The following is a 21,371-nucleotide window of genomic DNA, read 5'->3' on the forward strand; positions in this document are numbered from 1 at the left end:
TGAACCATCTCGTACTCTGAGGACCTCAGGGGCCGGCCTCCTGTTGATTCCCAGAGTCAAAACTAAACAAGGGGAATCAGCGTTTCAATATTCTGCAGCTAAAATCTGGAACAGCCTCCCTGAAGGCGTAAGACAGGCCTCTTCTGTGTTCATGTTCAAATGTAGACTTAAAACATTTCTGTTTAGCCGTGTATATGACTGAAAGGTCCTATCTGGTCCTATCTACACTTTTCTTTCCTTTCCTTCCTTTATTTTTAAATCAATTTTCAAATTTTTTTCTTTTCTTTTAAAGTAAATTTTACGTTGATTATTTCTATGATGTATTGTGATTTTAATGCATTTTTCTGTTTTGTGAAGCACCTTGAATTACTTTGTGTACGAATTGTGCTATACAAATAAACTTGCCTTGCCTTGCCATCTCTTCCTAAGAGCTGGCTCCTAATAGGGCCGTGTTGTCTTTTTTATTTGTGTATTTATTTATATTTACTCTTTTTAATTCCCTTTTTTACTCTCTAAACTGCACAACAGAACAGAAGGGGAACGGGTGGGGACCAGCCATTTTGTCTTTGTCAGACAAAATGGCTGACAAAAAAACATTTGTCTTCTTCATTTTCTTCAGCTGTTCCCTCCAGGACATCCCAACAGGAAACTTTTCTCCTCCATTATCTTCATCAGATTTGCTTTTCACATTTTCACATTTCTAGAATCTAATAATCAAATGATATAGAAATACCGTAATTGTCCTCACCAAGCAGCAGGGGGCAGCAGAGACTCAAGCATAGACAAATCAGAAAGCAGAAAGGCCGTAAGATCAAGATGAGGATTTTGTGACATACTTTGTGTATATTTGTCAATTAAATGCACAAACAAAATTCTAAAACATATTTTAACAAATTTAGCTTTGTTCTCAGACAGAGATTTAAGTTACCAGGGATATTTCAGCCTTCAGTGGTTTTTAGTTGTTAATAAAAGGTGAGAAACACAATCTTTGGAGTTCACAGAGAAATCCGTGGATTTCAAAGGAAAAAATGAACGACCAAAGCAGAACCTTCTAATGCTATCAAATCTCCTACTCTGGAGGATTCAGATGTTTGAGGAATCAGAACGGTTTTAAAACGTTAGAATCTAGAATAACAGCAGCTTCTAGTCTACTACTTTAGTCCATCCTCCTTCAGAGTTTCTGCAGAACTAAAGGTCAAAAGGTCATCGGGTCTTAAACACTTGAAATGTCAGAGGAAATGAGAAAAGATGATGTAAAAAAGTTTCAGATTCCACGGGTGTCAGTCTCAAAGGAGAAACAGGAAGTGTCACTAAAAGGTCACCTAGATGGTTGTGTGTCTCATTGTCCATCTGTAGAACTGATGAGAAGTCGTGTTAGATCATATTTAAATGGTTACAGGTTTGAAAAAAATGTTTTTACTTTTTTCTGGTCTAAACCAGCAGCTTACTCTTTGTCAGGGTGACATCAGAACACATGAACGGCGTCTGCGTACGAAGACAGAAGGTGTAGTTTCCTTCATCCTTCATGGTGAAGTTGGTCAGTGTGAGGGAAACGTTTCCATCCTTCAGGTTCTGGTGGTTGAGGATGGTCCTGTTCTTGAACCTCTCGTCTTGTTCGTCATAGTTGTCCCTCCCACTTCGATACACGTGCATGAAACCAGTTGTTCCATGTTTCCATTCCAAGGTCTCACGCGTCAAGTCAAATGGAGGTTCTACTCGACATGACAGAACCACGTCCTGACCCGGATGTGCTTGGACCGTCGATGGAGAGCAGACCACTTTAGAAGAATCTGAAGAAAAAAAACAGGGATGGTCATTTCACCAACCAGCAGTCAGTCTACCAGCTGTCCACACCTCACCCTCTTCCTCATGTAATCACTTATCAGGGTTATTGGGGGGGGGGGGTAAATGATTACCAAGCTAAGAAAAAATGAAAATGTTCTTGTTTTAAAAGTTGTTGCTAGGCAGATGGTCAAAGGGTACACATCTTCATTTTTCATTGGCTTGTTTTGGACCGACCTGGTTCCGTCGCTCCAGCGCTACGTGACCCAAAATGGAAACAATGGCGTTTAGAAGATGAAAAAGGAAAACGAGATGTTCGTGTACAGAAAAACTTTGATGATCAGAAAGTATCAAACTAAAAAAGTGTAGAAATATTTGTTAAAAATTCAACAATTTTCCCCCAAAGTAAATGTAATCCACGTCGTGTTAGATCATATTTAGCTGGTAAGCGGTTTGAAAAAACAGTTTAGTTTATTCTGGTCTAAACCAGCAGCTTACTCTCCGTCAGGGTGACGTCAGAACAACTGAGCAGCTCAGGAAGACAGAAGGAGTAGTTTCCTTCATCCTGGTTGGTGAAGTTGGTCAGTGTGAGGGAAGCGATTCCATCCTTCAGGTACTCGGTGATCAAAGAGGTCCTGTTAAAGAACCTCGAGTCTTGATGGTCTAGGTAGTCCCACAAACTTGGATACCGGTGAACATCCTCTTTGCCATGTTTCCATTCCAAGGTCTCATGCGTCAAGTCAAATGGAGGTTCTACTCGACATGACAGAACCACGTCCTGACCCGGATGTGCTTGGACCGTCGATGGAGAGCAGACCACTTTAGAAGAATCTGAAGAAAAAAAACAGGGATGGTCATTTCACCAACCAGCAGTCAGTCTACCAGCTGTCCACACCTCACCCTCTTCCTCATGTAATCACTTATCAGGGTTATTGGGGGGGGGGGGTAAATGATTACCAAGCTAAGAAAAAATGAAAATGTTCTTGTTTTAAAAGTTGTTGCTAGGCAGATGGTCAAAGGGTACACATCTTCATTTTTCATTGGCTTGTTTTGGACCGACCTGGTTCCGTCGCTCCAGCGCTACGTGACCCAAAATGGAAACAATCGCGTTTAGAAGATGAAAAAGGAAAACGAGATGTTCGTGTACAGAAAAACTTTGATGATCAGAAAGTATCAAACTAAAAAAGTGTAGAAATATTTGTTAAAAATTCAACAATTTTCCCCCAAAGTAAATGTAATCCACGTCGTGTTAGATCATATTTAGCTGGTAAGCGGTTTGAAAAAACAGTTTAGTTTATTCTGGTCTAAACCAGCAGCTTACTCTCCGTCAGGGTGACGTCAGAACAACTGAGCAGCTCAGGAAGACAGAAGGAGTAGTTTCCTTCATCCTGGTTGGTGAAGTTGGTCAGTGTGAGGGAAGCGATTCCATCCTTCAGGTACTCGGTGATCAAAGAGGTCCTGTTAAAGAACCTCGAGTCTTGATGGTCTAGGTAGTCCCACAAACTTGGATACCGGTGAACATCCTCTTTGCCATGTTTCCATTCCAAGGTCTCATGCGTCAAGTCAAATGGAGGTTCTACTCGACATGACAGAACCACGTCCTGACCCGGATGTGCTTGGACCGTCGATGGAGAGCAGACCACTTTAGAAGAATCTGAAGAAAAAAAACAGGGATGGTCAATTCACCAACCAGGAGTCAGTCTACCAGCTGTCCACACCTCACCCTCTTCCTCATGTAATCACTTATCAGGGTTATTGGGGGGGTGTAAATGATTACCAAGCTAAGAAAAAATGAAAATGTTCTTGTTTTAAAAGTTGTTGCTAGGCAGATGGTCAAAGGGTACACATCTTCATTTTTCATTGGCTTGTTTTGGACCGACCTGGTTCCGTCGCTCCAGCGCTACGTGACCCAAAATGGAAACAATCGCGTTTAGAAGATGAAAAAGGAAAACGAGATGTTCGTGTACAGAAAAACTTTGATGATCAGAAAGTATCAAACTAAAAAAGTGTAGAAATATTTGTTAAAAATTCAACAATTTTCCCCCAAAGTAAATGTAATCCACGTCATGTTAGATCATATTTAGCTGGTAAGCGGTTTGAAAAAACAGTTTAGTTTATTCTGGTCTAAACCGTCACTCCAGCGCTACGTGACCCAAAATGGAAACAATCGCGTTAAGAAGATGAAAAAGGAAAACGAGATGTTCGTGTACAGAGAAAAAGACACGATTGTCCTGGTTGTGACAGAACTTCATCATGACAATCTTATACAAAATATATCATCAGACCTGCTGAAACAGTTTAATTACAAACAGTCTGATTCAGATGAAGTTCCCTCTGCGTTCCTTAAACTAGAACCTGAGAACATGATGTTGTTCTCCATCATTTTTAGATGTTTGAAGGAAAATTCTCTTTTTAGATAAAAACAAATTTGTGTTTCAGAAAGAGAGGCAGTGTTCTGTTACAGCTTTCTGCTTTGATTAGTTTAAAAAAAATCTTTTTTACCATAACTCACATTTTCTTCTTTCAACTGAATAAATGAACTTTTTAAAAAGTAGTATCACACGGGGGGCTTCACAAGTTAATATAAATGTAAACATGAAAGACAAAAAGCATATGCCATGCAAAACAATAATCCCAAGCCAAAACGAGTTTCAGGTATAATACTTTGCAAAAATAAATGTTTTCAGTTGACTTTTAAAAGAATTCACAGAGTACAGGGAACGCAGGGACAACAGAGATCATTCAAGAGTTTGGGAGCGGCAGCCTGGAAGGTTCCATCTCCTCTTGTCTGAAAATGTGTAAGAGGAACAACATGTTCTGGCTCGCAGACCTCAGTGATGGTCTGTAGGGGCGATCATATCCCAAACACATGATGGAGTTTGAGAAAGGAGGGCCCTAAAAGTCAAAACTAAGATTCTATATTGAAAGCAGTAAACAACCGAGAGCCAATGAAGAGCTTTGAGGATCGGGGAGATGTGATCTATTTTCTTAGTGCAGGTCAAGATCCTTAAAGGATCCTCCTCCTTCTTCAGACAGGAAAACAGACGGTTACAGTAGTCTAGCCGTGTAGAAACAAAGGCATGAATAAGAAGTTCAAGTTCTTCATGTGACACCATTTTTCCTCAGCTTAGAAATGTCCCTCAACTGTAGATTACATACATTGTAATTAGGCCATGGATATAAAATTGATATTTTCAGAAAGCTACTCAATCCCTTTGTCAACACTGTGTATTAGCTAATGAGAGAGGTATTTGGATAGTAAATACATTAGGTAAAACAATTTGTTTCTACCCAAAATCATCGAGAATTGCACTTTCTTTTCTAAGTAAAATCTAAGAACAAAGATATGTTTTATCTGCATCAGGCAGTTCACCACAGAGTCCAGCTTGTGTCTCAGAGGGTTTAAAAGAGCAAAAGATAACTGCAGCTCAACAACAGACGTCATGTTTCAACAGATGACAGAGTTTTAAAGAAACAAAAGTTGAATCAGAAAAGTACCTACTGGTTTCATCAAAACCCCGTAAACGATCCATAGGATTATGACGAATGGCATGTTTACTGAGTCTCGAATGGACAGGGTTTTACTTTTACGGCAGTAAACGTTAGAAAAAACGAGAAAAGGTGGCTTAAAAATGTCGGAAATCCCCGGATCACGGAGTACGACTGCGGAAAAATACCAGTACGTCTCTTCCTAAGAGCTGGATCCCACAGGGAGCCGTGTTGTCTTTTTTATTTGTGTATTTGTTTATTTTTACTATTTTTAATTTCCTTTTTTACTCTTTAAACTGCGCAACAGAGCAGAAGGGGAACAGTTGGCGACCAGCCATTTTGTCTGACAAAGACAAAATGGCTGGTCGCCACCCAAAAAAACATTTGTTACCTCATTTCCTTCAGCTGTTCCCTTCAGGACTTGAACCTTCAGTGGTTTTTAGTTGTTAATAAAAGGTGAGAAACACAATCTTTGGAGTTCGGAGAGAAATTCCAGGATTAGAAAGAAAAAAAATTAACGACCAAAGCAGAACCTTCTTATGTTATCAAATCACAAAACAAAACCTTAAGATCAGTTTCTTGAAAGTTCATAACAGTGTTGATTTCATTTTAGAAACGTACCCATGATGAGAAGAAAACAGAGAAAATGTCCCAGCTCGGTTCACAGATCAGCAGCTCCTCTGGAGATGTTGTCAGTGAAAAGTACTTTTCATGGGAGGAGGAAGTTCCACCCTGATGACTCCTCCACCAATCAGACTAGTTGAAACATCAAGAAGATTCTATTGAGAGATAAGCGAGAAAAGATGGATGAAATTGTTTTCCTTCTGTACAATATGAAGGAAAACAATTTCATCTATCTTTTCTCGCTTATCTCTCAATAGAATCTTCTTGATGTTTCAACTAGTCTGATTGGTGGAGGATTGATTAATTTTATCCTATTTTCCTGACTGGTTATTCTGACCAATAAAATAACTGAGTGCTTATTTCTGGCTTCCTGGAGCCAGCTGGTTCCTTCTGTTTGGAACGCCATGGGGTAAGAAGGAGTCACTCAGTTCAGCTCTCATTTACAGTGAGTCTATGACGCATTTACTAAATGGTCACAAATGATTCTCTGATTCCAGAACATCAGCTAAGGAGGCTGTGTTGGTTTGACCACAACAATCCTGAATTAAAGTTGAAAGTTGACCTAAGGTCAACAGTCTGGGACAACTCTCTTTGGCTCAGGGAAGTCTGTTAGGAGAAGTACAGTGGGGGAGTATGATAGCTGCCAGCATGTAGTTTCTTGTTATCTTGTTCCTTAGTCAAAAACCCCTCCCTGCACAGATTATCTTCCCCAGACATTTCTCTTCATCTATCTTCTTAAATCAGTACAATCTTCTGCCAGTGCATTTTTTTTCCTAACTTGTCCTGTCCAACAGCTGGGCAGGCAGATGAGAACTGAGGGCCTCTTGTGTTGGACATATTTTACTTTAACAACAGGGGTTATTAATCTTCAGACAAACCAGAGGTATGTCTGAATAAACCCCTTTTGTAATTGAGGCCAAACTTTATTCATTTCAACCATGATTGAAAATATTTGGTGTTGGACCGGACGGAAAAGGAAAGGAGGGAAGAAGAAAGAGGGATGTTAGAGAGGGGGAGGAGGGGTGGGTAGGAGGGTGATAATAGGAGTGGGGGGGGGGGGGGGGGTAAGACCATGAAGCAGCATAAAGCAACAAGTTTACTGGTTGTTTATCATTACGGTAAGGTTCAAATGTAGTACAAAAAGGGCGGGGCCTGTCCACACACTCAAATGTAATCAACACACCTGCTGGCTGAAAAAAATGTCCATATATCAACATGCACACAAAACACATAGTGTTAACACGCATAATTATGCCTTTAAACCAACTAGTGGGAAATATTTCAGTCATTCAATCAGGCAAACTGTTAGTGTAAAGGTGAGCTAACACCTGTGCTCAGGTGAGTGTTTATGTTTTTCTAAAATGGATGGTGGAACGTGAAAAGAAGGAGGGAGAGTGCCCAGCCATCCCCACACCAAGACCCCCGCCGCAGCAGCAGCGGCAGCCGGAACCCCCAACGCCACACGGCAGCAGGCAGAGAACAACCGCCCCGGGCGACCCAGCCCGCCACCCAGGCCAGGGCCAGCAGGACCGCCGCGAGGCCCCCAGAGCCAGAGAGCAGGGAGGCATGGGGGGAAAGGGAGCGCCGCCCCAGCCCAACCAGGAGAGCAGCACCCCCGCCGCGCCGGGAGAGCCCAACGCAGGGCCCCACCCGAGAAGGGTGCCCACAGCCCCAGACGAGCAGCCCACCACCACCCAGGAGTTCCGGGCATCCCCTCCCCCCAACCCCAGGTACCAGCCAGGACCCCCCAAGGGAGACCCGCTCCGCACTCAGGCAGCCACCCACCCGGCCCACGGTTGGTCCAGGGAGGAGCAAGGCAGGGGCCAGCCGCCCCCGCCCAGGAGGGGAGCGCCCCGGGAAGAAAGGGGGCCCACCAGGGATATTGTAAACTTGACCCGACCAGGCTCGGCCACAGTTGGAGATTTGGAGGGGCCCAGCACCCAGGGGCAAGGACCAGAACCCACCCCCCAGGGACACGGACAGCCCCGGCTCAGGTGTAATGTGACCCCCCCTCCCCCCCGCGCGCAGAGAGAGCACCGCCGCGCCCAGGAAACCGGCACCCAGGGGCCGCCGTTGCCAAGGGCCCCGTACCACCCACAAGGGAAGGGGTAGGGGACAGATGGTCCTAGGTCCCACCTTCCTTGCAAAATGTGTGCGCATGTATGTGTGTTTGAGAGGGTCTGTGTGTGCATGTGTGTTTGCCTATGTTGGAATGTATATTTTGAGGGGGGAGGGGTGTGTCTACTAAGGGGGTGCAGTTAAAGTTGGAGGGTAGGGTACTGAGGGGACATCTCCTGATTACTCACAGTGATGTCCCCTCACCCTTCCCACCAAGGGGCCCTAAATGTCTAAGGTGTGGTTAAAATTGGTGGGTAGGGTACTAGGAGGACATCTGCTGCTTGCTGGCAGTGATGTCCAAGCACCCCCCCCCCCCACCAAGGGCCCTACATGTCTAAGGTGCAAATAAAACCGAAGGAGGGGGGCCCACTCCATACAGCAACCATGGGAGGGGGGGACCACTGCCAACTAGCCCCCCCCCAAGGCGCATCGCAGGCTAAGCCCCCACCCCCTCACCCTAATATGAGGTTATATGAGGAAGGGGGTAAGTTGGGGACAGCTGGTAGACTGTCCACCGGTGGTCAAACAGCCGTCCCCCAGCCCCCCCCCCCCCCCCCCCCCCCACAGCATAGGGGCCCGGCCCCCCCAGTCCAGGGGCCCCATCCCCGGAGGCGCCGACACCCCCGGCCCAGCACCACCCACCCCACACAGAGAGAGAGGAGCCAGAAAGCCCAGGCCCCCACCCCCAAGTGCCGGCCCTAGAAGAGCTCTGGTCAGGCCTCGACAGGACCGAGGCAGCCAACCAACCGGGGCAACCGCCGATTGCCTCAGCGGAGACCCCGACCCGTCAACCCCCCAAGGCCCCGTACCAATAGTGGGCTCCCCCTCCGCCCCAGAACGCCCCCCCACAGGACAGGGCCGAAAAGCCCCCCACCCCAGACCCCGCAGCCGAAGCGGATGACCCCCAGAGTGACCGGGGGTCCCAAGAGGGTTGTCCCGTCCCGTCCCAGAGCCAGGGAAGGGCTGATCGCAGCCCCAGGTTTCAATCACAGCTTAAGGTTTCAAGATGGCTTTCTTGAAACCAATCACAGCTTCACCATCACAAAGTGATGGTGAAGCTGTGATTGAAACCTTAAGGCAGACTGATAGATCGGCACATACCTTCTGCCAGAGAGCCTGGACAGGCGTGCAGAACCATAGTGCATGCATGTAACTGTCGGGTAGATTACTGTCACAGTGCTCGCAAATGTCTGAGTTACTGAGACCCATCTTGAACATCCTCTGTCCAGTGTAGTAAATTCTGTGAAGAGTTTTGAAATGGATTAGCTGCAGATTTGGACTTTTTGTCAGTTTAAAGGTGTTTAGACAGAGTTCTGACCAAAAGCTTTTATCTTTGCTGATGCTCAAATCTGCATCCCATTTTGTTGTTGGAAGGGAAATATTAATATCTAAATTACATAAAAGTTTGTATATTCTGGAGAAAATTTTATTCATTGAGAAATTAATCAGAGTGGTAACTACATCTGGTAGCTTCATATCGTCTGTGTATTTAAACTTTTTGGTAATAATTGATTTAAGTTGCTGATATTCCAAGAAATTATTTATTCCATGTTTGTCTTGAAGTTCCTGGGGAGTTATGAATCTTCTATTAATAATTATGCGCTCTAGTTGTTTTATGCCCCCTGCTTGCCAAGCTGGGAAGTGGATAATCTTTTTGTTTATGAGGATGTCTGGGTTGTTCCAGATGGGTGTCATTTTGCACGGTTGAATTGATGAGTTTGATATTTTGAGAAATTCCCACCAGGCTGTTAAAGTGGCGTTTATATTAATAGTTTTGAAACAATCCTGTTGTTTAACTGTTTGGCTAATAAATGGTAGCTCTGACAGGTTGATCTTTCCACATAACGCCTGTTCCAAGTCTAACCATGAGTTGGTTTCTGGATTATTTTTTAACCATTTTAAGATGTATTGCAATCTATTTGCAAGAAAGTACTTGTGGAAGTTAGGTAGTTCTAATCCTTCATAGCTTTTTGCAGATTTTAAAGTTTTTAGACTAATTCTTGCAGGTTTATTGTTCCATAAAAAGCTTGATATGGACGGGTCTAATGTTTTGAACCATTTTAATGGCGGTTGTGTGGGAATCATCGAGAAGAGATAATTAATTTTAGGTAAGATTTTCATTTTAACCGTGGCTACCTTGCCCATAAGGGACAGAGGCAGTGCATTTTTTATAGTGATTCTCATCATCAACCTCATACCTGTTTCATCCACTGTCAAAACTTAAACTGCTGGCCTGTTTTTATCTCAAGACAAACAAAGTCTTCCCCTCCTCTCTCTGCAGGTCAAGCTTTGGGGATTTTGTTATTGAAAGGTCCAGCAATTCTCATCATGACTCTTTCAACATTTGTATCATGTTTTTCAGTTTTCTCCTCATTTTGTCTAAGGCCCGTGAGCATATAGAAAGTAGAAGTCATCTACAGCAGTGGTCCCCAACCTTTTTCAAGCCACGGACCGGTACGACGTCACACAAACTTTCACGGACCGGTCTCTCAAATAAAGGCGGATGATTATTGTAGCAATACTAGGATGATGGAGGAGCTGATAGCAGGAGGACACGCGGGGCGGCTTCAATAAACACTCCAGTTGTCCGGAGTGGTCTTCTCCTGGGGACTTGACGCATCTTGGTCAGAAAGCCACACTTTCTGATAACAGAGAATTTGCGCATGTGCAGTGACGTAGAAGATGTCCGATTGGCCGTTCTGCATGTCAATCAAGTCCCGTACTTCTCGGTGAGGATTTTGATTGGCTGGTGGATTGTTTGGAAGTACTTTTTTTTAATCTTTGCTGGACTGCTCTCTCTCTACCGGTGGATCGCGATCGATGTAATGAGCACGACTGAATAGACTGATGTAACAGAGAATGGGGCGATTTTTCAAGATAAAACTTCTTTCTGATTCTGAAATAAATAAAACAGAAGTAATGCAAGTTATTTATTCTTTCTGTGCGGCCCGTTACCAAATGACCCAGGGGTTGGGGACCACTGATCTACAGCAGTGTATTTCAACCTTTTTTGAGCCAAGGTTCACTTTCTCCTTGACAAAAATGCCGTGGCTCACCAGCATCCAAAAATTAAAAAGCAGAAACTCATAGTCTGTATTGATGTACAGTCCCTCCATGATGTCACAAGCATTTTTGTGATAATTGTGGCAGAAAAAGCTGGAAGTTGCAGCTCTTTTTTCTAAAAGTTGTAATAAAAGTTAAATTAGTTTTCAGTAAAATTATTTGAGATTATATCCTGGTAGTTGTTTTTTCCTTCAGTTTATAAACATTTGATGTAACCTCACAAAAAACAAATATATTCTTTCTAAATAGTGATTTATTTTTTAAATGTTGGTGCAAAGGCAGCTGTAATTTTAGAACAATATGATTACAATATAATTAATAAATTTTAACACAAAAACTATAATTATATTTGTGTTTTCTGTAGCTACACAAGCTACTAGCATTGATTTCTTAATACATTTAAATAAATTATTTAGACATTTAAAGAAGGGATTTGATCGTTGGATAACTGAGTGGATTTCTTCAGACAGTCCACAGGTGAAAGTTCACCTGAAATCCAGGTGGGATCAGAGCATCAAAGCCTGCTCACCTCGATAAGTTCGTCAGTGACCCGAGTTGTGTTCTATAACCCAGATCCCAGAACCCAGACACGACTCGTAGGGGAAATGAATCGTAGCATTTCTGCTGCATACGTTTGCATATCAGTCAGTCAAACACACGTGCTGTGCTACATTTAAAATATTTAATATAATTTTATTAAATGACTCCAGGTTCAGTATAAACCAACAGGAAGGACTTTTTTCATTGTTTCTTGCTGTTTAGCTGATTTAAAAAAAATTAGCTTAATTTTTTTGTTCAAATGGTGGGGAAAGCGAATCGTTACATCCCCATCTAAACAAGAACAACAATAAAAAACAAGTACCTTTATGCGTGTTTCCAGACGAGACAACTCATGTTCATTAGAGCCAACACGGCCTTCCAGTTCACCCACTGTTATTTTCATTAAATTAAGCGAATCTTGCATTTTGTCATGTTGGGGGGTTGAGGGAGTACCCAGGTGGAGAGAGGAGGATATGGAAGCGATTCTGTAGCATTAATAAAAAGCAAAGTCAAAACCAGAAATGCTTTTTCATTTTCAAAATGAAGCTGCATTTTTTGACTCAAAAATAAAATGAAAAAGTAATCCACCAAAATGCTTTTTCATTTCCTTCCTCAACACAGCTTATTCTGTCACTTAATTAAAATTAAAATGAAAATGGTATTTGACATTTCATTTTCAAGACGTTCTCTGGTAAATGTGTAGCATAATTCATTTAGAAATGTCTAATTTGACATTTAAAATGGATTAATAGAAATGCTTTTTAATTTTCAAAATGAAGCTGCATCAAATGACTCAAAATTAAAAAGAAAAAGCAATACTTCAAAATGCTTTTTCATTTCCTTCCTCAACACTGCTTATTCTGTCACTTAATTAAAATGATAAAGAAAATGGTTTTTGACATTTCATTTTAAAAAAGGTCCACGGTAAATGTGTAGCAAAATTCATTTAGAAATGTCTGATTTGACAATTAAAATGGATTAACAGAAATGCTTTTTAATTTTCAAAATGAAGCTGCATTAAATGACTCAAAATTCAAATGAAAAAGCAATATTTCAAAATGCTTTTTCATTTTATACTTAAAACTGCTTATTCTGTGTCATAATTAAAACGAAAATGCAAAGAGGGGATTGCATTTGCATTTTAACATCCACCCTGGGAAACTTGTAGCAATATTCATTTCTTAAAAGCATTAGCAGAGGGGAGGCGGGGCGATGACGTCACTGCTTTCTCTGTGTGTCCGGCTGCTGACTGACGCACACACTAGGAGCAGACTGTGTTAGCGGCAGAGAAGACGGCTTTGAGTTGGTTATGAACTTCTGATGAGTTTCCACAGCTTCTCAGGACTACGTAGCTGCATGTCCGCCTTCTGCGGTCCTCCTCCGGACGCACCGCGGACAAGCTTTGTTCTGTGGACCGCCAGCTGCCTTCGCACAGCGGAGCTCTAGGCTCCGATGATCGCTGAGGGCGGAAATGCTGCTGCGATCTGAGAAACCATCATATGAATTTGTGTTTCCAGTGGTGTCCAGAACAAAATAAACACTGATGCAATTCCCACATATTTATACATTTATTTGCAGCATCGCGCTGAATTTGCTGTTTGATGACAGCTGGAGCCCCATCAACAGACAGCAGATTTCTCCATGCTAAACGTTGCTGGTTGGACCAAAAACACTCACTCAGCGCGAAACTGCAGGAGACTATCTTCATAATGTGCTTTTATTACTGTCATGATTATTATAAAGGGCCTGCTCTGCTCGATCATATGTTTTTAAATCCGTGCGGTCAGACGACGCTGAAGAAGTTGGGTTGCGATTCACAGCTTCTGATTCGCGAGGGAGATAAAGGAACATTCTGCTGCATTTCTCGCATTAAGATCCAGGAATCCAGGTTTGAGCAGTCCAGGTCCAGCGGTTTGTGAACAGGACCCGGTTTTAGGTGATCTCAATGCGAACACAGACACACCAGGTCTCTCAGCGACAGCGGCCGTACCCACGGAGAAAGCAGTGACGTCATCGCCCCGCCTCCCCTCTGCTAATGCTTTTAAGAAATGAATATTGCTACAAGTTTCCCAGGGTGGATGTTAAAATGCAAATGCAATCCCCTCTTTGCATTTTCGTTTTAATTATGACACAGAATAAGCAGTTTTAAGTATAAAATGAAAAAGCATTTTGAAATATTGCTTTTTCATTTGAATTTTGAGTCATTTAATGCAGCTTCATTTTGAAAATTAAAAAGCATTTCTGTTAATCCATTTTAATTGTCAAATCAGACATTTCTAAATGAATTTTGCTACACATTTACCGTGGACCTTTTTTAAAATGAAATGTCAAAAACCATTTTCTTTATCATTTTAATTAAGTGACAGAATAAGCAGTGTTGAGGAAGGAAATGAAAAAGCATTTTGAAGTATTGCTTTTTCTTTTTAATTTTGAGTCATTTGATGCAGCTTCATTTTGAAAATTAAAAAGCATTTCTATTAATCCATTTTAAATGTCAAATTAGACATTTCTAAATGAATTATGCTACACATTTACCAGAGAACGTCTTGAAAATGAAATGTCAAATACCATTTTCATTTTAATTTTAATTAAGTGACATAATAAGCTGTGTTGAGGAAGGAAATGAAAAAGCATTTTGGTGGATTACTTTTTCATTTTATTTTTGAGTCAAAAATGCAGCTTCATTTTGAAAATGAAAAAGCATTTCTGGTTTTGACTTTGCTTTTTATTAATGCTACAGAATTGCTTCCATAGGAGGAGGCTCCAGGTGTAACAAAGTCGTTTAATTACTCAAAATTAACCTAAACAAACACTGCTGAGCAAGCAAGCCAAACTAGAAACTAGAACTCGAGAGGTAAAACTGGAAGAGGGAAACAGAATTTTATGGACCAGCCCAGGAGGAAGGCAAAGACAGGACATAACCCTCCCATTATCCTTGGGATCAATTTGACCCCAATTCAGTGTTTGGCATTCAAAAAATAATAGTTCACTTTTGATGGGGACAAGTGATTAAGCATAAAATGATCAAGATTATATTTTTTTCAATGTGCTAAACACATATTGCATACGTTGGTGTTCCTTTGGGGTCAACTTGACCCCAGGCTGTTTTAGCTGTGTAAAACTTGTCTGTCTGTGTGTGTGACCTAACATTCCCACACCTGTAGGTGCAGAGTTGATACATAACAGGCGTGGAAAAAAAACACTACTCCCACCAGAACTTTGATACTTCTCGTAGTGTAGGGATGTGGGAAACGACTTGACTTGTGAACTCCTGCCAAATGAGGAAGCTAATGTAGGCTTGTGAATTGATCACATTCAAGTCCTTCCAACTACATATGCCTCCCCTCTAATATTACCATCTCAAGTACAATATTTTCAATTGACGGTTCTATGAAGAGCTTGAATAATGACTTTGTCTTCAACATGGCTGACTGTGAGTCTGGTGGGACACACTCTTAGCAGCACATCTACCTTGTTGTTGAAGTGAGCAGAGGGACTATAATTTTCCATTTTTGGTGCTAACGTGACATTAGGGAAGGGGGAAACAGTATTCTCATGAGAATTCTCCCTTACCATGGGCGTGAAGGTGTGTGTGTGTGATTTACTGTACTCACACCTGCCGGTCCCAAGCCTGGATAACATAAGAGGAGGGGCGAATGAGACTTTATAATGACCAATCACAAATACGTTACAAAAATGAGATAAAAATACGTTCATGAGAGGAAAGTGTGTGTGTGTGTGTGTGTGTGGGGGGGGGGGGGGGGTTGCCCATCATCAGTCAATATTCTTCATTCTGTGAGTCATGAATAAGCATCCCAGTTTCCCACATGCCTAGCTCTAAAACTGAAAGTTTGACCTGATGGTGACGCTACAGCAAAGGTCCTACTTTCACCAAAACCAATAGGGTTCATACACTTGTGGTCATTAATGTTGTCAGTGTAACAGGTTAGGTTTGGTCACTGATGCACAAAAATGAGGATGAGATTTAACTCTTGTCTCTGCGTCTTTAATTCTGCCTTTAAAACAGCGCAAAAGAAAATATGGAAGTGATCCTGTACCATAATTAAAAATAAAAGTCAAAACCAGAAATGCTTTTTCATTTTCAAAATGAAGCTGCATTTTTTGACTCAAAATAAAAATTAAAAAGCAATCCGCCACAATGCTTTTGCTTTTTCTTCCTCAACACAGCTTATTCTGTCACTTAATTAAAATGATAATGAAAATGGTAGTTGACATTTCATTTTCAAAATGTTCTCTGGTAAATGTGTTGCAAAATTCATTTAGAAATGTCTAATTTGACAATTAAAATGGATTAACAGAAAATTTGATTTTATTTGAAATTGTTTATTTCAAGCAATCAAATAGGAATAATACACAAAAACAATACAATCACCAGTTATACATTCATACAATAACTAATCAAACTTAGGATAATTAGACATATTAATAAATATTGCTTGAAAGGGAGTGGCAGGAAGCAAAGTTATATAATCCCACCCCTGTTCTACTGTAACTATTTTATTACATGATTTATCAATATCCGGTTCCTAACTTTTATCAGACAGAATTAAGAATCTTGAAATATCAATAAAACACATGACAAAGATGAATTACTTAATTATTATATAAAAACTTTTAGAAATCAACATGGCAATGAAGTATCCAAATATATGCAGATTATGTTACTTATAAAAATCATTTATATGATTAAAAATAATACTATATCAGTAAAGTAGACATAACACTGTTTCAGGAATTTTCATAGCAGAATTTGGTCAAGTATCAAAAGTTAAAAATATGTGCAAAATTATGTTACATTAGGAAAAATAATGAATCAATTTATAAATTGTTTTGGAGCAAGTGAAGTAATATCATTAAAAGTCTAGTATATTCTATATATATATATATATATATATATATATATATATATATATATATATATATATATATATATATATATATATATATATATATATGATAAAGTATTTCTGTAGAGTAAAATAAAAAGGGTCCATATTTTGTCGAATGTCCAAGGTTGGCATTTCTTCTTCTGCTGATTAACAGCCATTCTTCTCGGTTTAAACAAAGTTTATAGTTCTCTTCGATGTTATGTCTGCTGACATTAGACAGAGGTCCATAACCTTCTTCAGATGATATCAGCGGCGCCTAAGAGTTGAGGTCAACTTGTCTGCATGTCAGAGCTGTGATGTTAATCAGGTCACTTCAGACTTATGGAGAAAGTGTTGTATCCAGGCATAATATTTGTTGAAATTATTTGGCTCTTTGATTTACTGCATGTTGTTTCAGACGACCGTGATTAAACACTTCTCAAATTCTTTCATGGTGTTGACAACCAGAACCTTGGACCGGTCCGGTGGACCGAGTGGTTTGACGTAAATCCTGCAGCCTTTAACCCAAGTGTTCTCAATCTGCTTACGCTTCCTGAGAAGCCGTGCATGTTTGGAGATTTCAGCATTCCTTCTGGTCAGATGGTCGTTCAGATAAACAGCAGAACCTTTGAGATTCCTCCTTTGATTCATCAGAGCTAGCTTGTGATTTTGATTCACAAACCTGATGAGGATCGCTGGTTTATCCGTCTCCTTTCTTCTGGGGAGCGGGTGGCAGGTCTTGATGGTATTTAGATCCAGGGAAATCCCTTTAGACGTGAGAAATAATTGCACTTGGTGTTCCAGAGTCTCTCCACCGCTCTCCGTTTCAGGACTGCTAGCGCTATTAGCATTAGCTCCAGCTGCATTTAGCTTTGCCCCAGCTTTGACCGGTATTCCAGTGAGAATGGCATTATTCATCCTTACTTGTCGTTTCACATCATCCATTCTTTTCTCCAGAATGTCGACCCGGTTTTCTCGTTGCTCGTTTTTAGCGCGGAATCTTCGGAACTCTTCCATTAGCTCCAAGATTGGCGTTAGCTTGGCTGTCACTTGTTCCATAAATGGATACAACGCAGCTTGGATTTCATCAAGAGACTTTTTAAGGTCTTCGTAATTAGGGGCCATGGTCAGCTCTCTTTTTTGGAGAAAATCAACTTTTTAATTCATTTGAAGATAGTTGTATAGCCGCAGAGAGCCACACACATTCATGCTGTAACCCAGAACCGGAAGTCAAAAATGCTTTTTAATTTTAATTAAGTGACAGAAAAAGCGTTTTTAAAGAATTAAATTAAAACCATTTTAAAGGATTGCTTTTTCATTTTAATTTGGAGTCAACAAATGCAGCTTCATTTTGAAAATTAAAAAGCATTTCTGTTTTTGAATTTTATTTTTAATTATGCTACAGAAAAACTTCCATAAGAAAATAGCATCAGTGGATTGCACAACTACAGCTCCCAGCAGTTGTTGTGCTGTCCACTGATGCTATTTTCTTTTTAGTTTCTTTCTCATCAGCAATTTATGCAACCTGTAAAAGTATCAAATTATACTAATAGATAAACACATTATGTAGTACTGATTACACGATAAAAGTATAGTTAGTAAGTAAATGTATTTCTATAGCACCTTTCACAGGACAGTCTTCACAAGAGAGTGCTTCACATCTATCTATCTATCTATCTATCTATCTATCTATCTATCTATATATATATATATATATATATATACATACATACATAAAAGAAAAGAAGCACATACCATGCAAAACAATCATCCCAAGCCCAAATAAAAACAGTTTCAGTTAAAATGCAAAAATAAAAAGTTTTCAGTTGACTTTTAAAAGAATTCAGAGTCCATGGAACGCAGGGACAGTGGAATCTCTTTCCAGAGTTTAGGAGCAACAGCCTGGAAGGTTCTATCTCCTCTCATCTGCAATCATGTCTGAGGAGCCATCAACATGTTCTGACACGCAGACATGCTCTGTAGGGAGCAATCATATCACAAACATATGATGGTGTTTGAGAAAGGAGGGCCTTAAAAGTCAGCTCAGACTACTCACTCCAACTGAATTCATCCAAAAAGTTCAATAAATGTACAATTTCCACAATAAAATACACTCAGACACACTGCCAAACAATAATAAAACAAAAAGAAAACACATACTTGGCAAATACAGCATTTAAAATAAAACAGTATTAAACAGAAAAAGACAAAATGGCAGAAACCACCACAGCGCAAAAGAAAATAGCATCAGTGGACAGCACATCTGCAGCTCCCTACGTGATCAAAGGAAAGAAGCATGATCAAAACTAGCACCAAAAAACACACAAAAAGATAGTTAAAAGTAAATGTACAGATTCTAGAGTTGTTTCTTGTCAATTGCATCCATTTTAAAACATATTTAAGAAGCTAATATCCTTGTCACGGTGCCTCTGCATGCCACGCCCACTCTGCTCTCCTCTGGACTTCACCAGCTGTGACCACTTCACCCTCATCAGTCGGCTGCTCTTAAGGAGTTCCAGCTCATTCAGCTGACGCCAGATCGTTACCCCTAATGGTGACGACACCTGGTCTGCCTGCTCATGTCTCGTGTTATCTCGCCTTGCCTGATCCTAATTCTATGCCTCCCTGTCTCAGGATTCCTCTCGACTAAGGTCACCTGTGTTGAAGTCCTCCACGCACTGCTTACCTGCTGCCACGACGAAGTCCGGACCCGCTGTTTCGCAGCTCAGCCTCTACTAGCCACGTCACGAGCCACGCTCTTGCCACATTCATCCATTTGCCAAAGACTTGATATTAAAATCCGCTTACGAAGCCAACTGCTCCTGTGATCATTCTGGGTTCCAGCGTCTGGGTCTGCCAAGCCTGAACACTATGACAATCTATTTTTTAACAGCTAACTAAGAATATTGGAAGACTGAAGAAAAAATAAGTCACAGGCTCAGACTGCTCACTCAGACTGGAAATGTATGGAGTCCTATTATGTTCATAATTAAATAAATAAATATGACCTCATGCAAATACACAATCAACCAATAAATCTCTCATAAATATTTAAAAAGATCATGAAATTGGGAAAAACCTGCACACTGATCTTAAATTAGCCATTATATTATTCAATATATTTCATTTTGCTTCAAAAACCTGTTAATTATTTTAAAACAGCATTTTAAAATATTCATTTTAATCATGTTGAATATTATTATAATTCTGTTTTTTTTTTCAGAACCTTGGATTTCAAAATCAATATTTTCCAAAGTATTTTTGTTTTGATTTCATGTTGCTGTTTTTCACAATGGCTTATTTATTTCATGATGACCTTTTTAAGCAGAAAGTCTGTCTGTCAATCACTGAAAGTGGGAGGGATCTAAATGCACATTGGCTGATCTCTGGAAATCGACTAATATTCCTCGATACCCGCTCAGCGGTGTTCCAGTCAGAGAGATGGCATATTTCAGCCATATCTTTTTGCTGACATTAGAGAATCAAATAGAGACAATCTGTCTGCTGCAGAAGATGCAAACTCTGTTTTTGTAGTTTGAGGGTTTGTGTGGACCAAACCACAGAGGAGCTCCAGTCGTCCACATAGACAGACCGGCTGTGGAAAGCGGAACATCAAGCCTGCTCAGGCCTGCTGAACCTTATATTTTTCTATTTTCATTGAGACAATGATTATAAATCATCCTCTGATTTTATTTTTTCCTCTGGGGCAAAATGTTGAACCTTTTTCTGCCATGAGGCTTCTGGTCAGAAAACGCAGTGGAGATCTGGGTGCTGGGAGAGCTGGAACCCGGATGGAGACTCGGCAGGCAGCGAGGTAAGGGAGAAAAGAATTTAATTTCACAGCAGTGAGTAGGTTAATGAACAAGGATGAATCCCAGGACTCTTGCGGCGGCCAGAGGAGGAGGCTGGAGGTTCTTGACGGCAGCAACCGTGAAATCCGAGACGGAACCAGAGAGGCGACTGGACGAGGCGAGCGGGTGACAAACGGCAACCAGGTAAGCTCCTCGTGGGAATGGTTTCCTGAGAAGGCACGAGAAAACAAGGTATGAGCGTGTACCAACAGCTGGTTGCGTCAGGTTGAACTAGAGGAGGGGGAGGAGTCTGACAGAGGCACCATGACATCACTTCCCCGTTCTGACCCTCTTAGCCTCCACAGCGGGTTAATTAAAGAACCAGTCTCTGTTCTTTTAGAGAAGACCTGTTTTTATTACTTTTCTGGCGAACTGAACAACACACTGTTAACTTGTGCTCACACACTCCTGTGCTGCGCGCTCTGATAGAGGTGGACAAAACAGCTGAGGTGGCCATCATCGAGACGTATTTCATTGCAGGAGCTGAAGCAGAGACTCTCTGATGATCTCTTGATCTCTTTTATGTGCATATTTAGAACCAAAACTGCCCAATTTCTTGTAACACTGTGGATGTGTTGAGGTGCATACTCCCCCTAGTGTTGAGGGGTGTGCATTGCGCCGTCACGTTTGCTGAAGCATCTTTGATGGATGTAGTCATAGTACTGCTGCTCATGTCTGAGTAAAGGAGTAGCCAAACACAAAAGTGTCTCCGGCTTGTCTGGTTTCATTGACAGATAGAGTCATTCTCCTGAAAAAGCTCTTCATGAAATAAATAAGTCATTCTGAAAAACAGCAATGAGAAATAAAAAGAAAGCTACTTTGGAAAATATTGATTTTGAAATCCGAGGTTCTGAAAAAACACATTATAATAATATTCAACATAATTGAAAATGAATATTTTAAAATGCTGGACAGTTTTTTTAAAGCATAATGAAATATATTTTAATATAATGGTTAATTTAAAATCAGTGTGCAGGTTTTTCAACATTTCATGATCTTTTTATATATTTATGAG

At 40.9% G+C, this 21,371-nt stretch overlaps 2 protein-coding genes across 5 annotated transcripts in view; one reads left to right on the top strand and one right to left on the bottom strand.

Moving 5' to 3' along the window:
- Positions 1 to 5,966, bottom strand: part of LOC110017036 (CD276 antigen-like) — a 58,099-nt gene extending 52,133 nt beyond the window's left edge. For 2 of the 4 annotated variants that reach the window (XR_013650869.1, XR_013650870.1), the window contains exons 1-5: positions 5,893 to 5,966; positions 3,104 to 3,436; positions 2,281 to 2,613; positions 1,449 to 1,790; positions 734 to 1,358 (exon numbers count right to left, since the gene is read on the bottom strand). Coding sequence is in view for 2 of the 4 variants with exons in the window: in XM_023965968.2 (XP_023821736.2) it covers positions 1,204 to 1,358; positions 1,449 to 1,790; positions 2,281 to 2,613; positions 3,104 to 3,436; positions 5,893 to 5,896 (1,167 nt within the window). In the remaining 2 variants the exon portion in view is untranslated. Of the gene's footprint in view, positions 1 to 457; positions 1,359 to 1,448; positions 1,791 to 2,280; positions 2,614 to 3,103; positions 3,437 to 5,892 lie in introns of those variants that run through there. The other 2 variants (XM_023965968.2, XM_078935864.1) reach the window with 2 other exon arrangements.
- LOC111949261 (myelin-oligodendrocyte glycoprotein-like) overlaps positions 1 to 21,371 on the top strand; it is a 150,101-nt gene that overhangs the window by 104,529 nt on the left and 24,201 nt on the right. The gene's annotated exons all lie outside the window — the stretch shown is intronic.

This window comes from Oryzias latipes, chromosome 18, assembly GCF_053564925.1.
Source record: "Oryzias latipes strain Hd-rR chromosome 18, Olatipes_Hd-rR_3.1".
NCBI classification, from domain to species: Eukaryota; Metazoa; Chordata; class Actinopteri; order Beloniformes; family Adrianichthyidae; genus Oryzias; species Oryzias latipes.